General features: G+C 50.7%; 1 protein-coding gene across 1 annotated transcript in view; it reads left to right on the top strand.

The window, feature by feature from the left end:
* The window catches only part of LOC104083987 (inner centromere protein-like), a gene marked incomplete at its 5' end in the record, with an annotated part of 17,438 nt that overhangs the window by 10,656 nt on the left and 5,956 nt on the right, over positions 1 to 826 (top strand). The window contains one exon of the mRNA XM_009587673.1: positions 4 to 64. Coding sequence (XP_009585968.1) covers positions 4 to 64 — 61 coding nt within the window. The remainder of the gene's footprint in view (positions 1 to 3; positions 65 to 826) is intronic.

The following is an 826-nucleotide window of genomic DNA, read 5'->3' on the forward strand; positions in this document are numbered from 1 at the left end:
GGAACAAATGGAAGAAGAGAAGAAAAAGCGGATGGGGCAGAAGATTTTACAGAATGATGAGAAGGTAAGAAGGCTGACCAAGCTTTGGACCACTCAGTACATTATCCCAGTGAGCTGTGAGACCAAGAGGGTGCAAACGGGCTATTGGCATGATACATGCAAGCACAGGATTGCTGCTGGTGGTGACTAATTAGGTGGTGGGTAAGTCTGCATCAGACACACCAAAACTCTGTCTAACAAGAGGAGGCTTTTGTTCTCCATACCTCCACGTTGCTTCTAAACATTCCTGTTCTGACATGCAGTGTTTATGGTGCTCTGCATTCAAGGAATGCGGCAGCATCCCTTGACTGCCCTGTGAACAGGCCCTGTAGGTGAGACAGCCTTACTCAGCTTACAGTGCACTCAAGAGTGAGCTGTTCGCACAAAACGTTACAGACAGCGAATCCATGGTGTTTGCAGGGGCTTACAAAAGCGTGGTGGGAAAGAATAGCTACCAAGCATGCAAGGGATGCTCAGACTGGTAGACTTGACTGTGTGTATATTTGTATTGTGTTTGGTTTTTTTAAAGCCTTGTGTCCTGGTTCTGGCTGGGACAGAGTTAACTTTCTTCCCAGTAGCTTGGGGGGTGTGCTGTCTTTTAGGTTTGGTATGAGGGGAGCGTTCAGGGCCCACTGATGCTCTTTTTGGCCGCCCATGCCCTGCCACGTGCAGGGGAAGCTCGGGGAGGGGGGGAGGACCGCCGGGGTGGTTGACCAAGCTGGCCAATGGGGTATTCTATAGCATGTGACATCATGCTCAGTATAAAAACCGGGGGGGGGGGGGGGGG

Source organism: Fulmarus glacialis, unplaced genomic scaffold (assembly GCF_000690835.1).
Source record: "Fulmarus glacialis isolate BGI_N327 unplaced genomic scaffold, ASM69083v1 scaffold32810, whole genome shotgun sequence".
Taxonomy (NCBI): Eukaryota; Metazoa; Chordata; class Aves; order Procellariiformes; family Procellariidae; genus Fulmarus; species Fulmarus glacialis.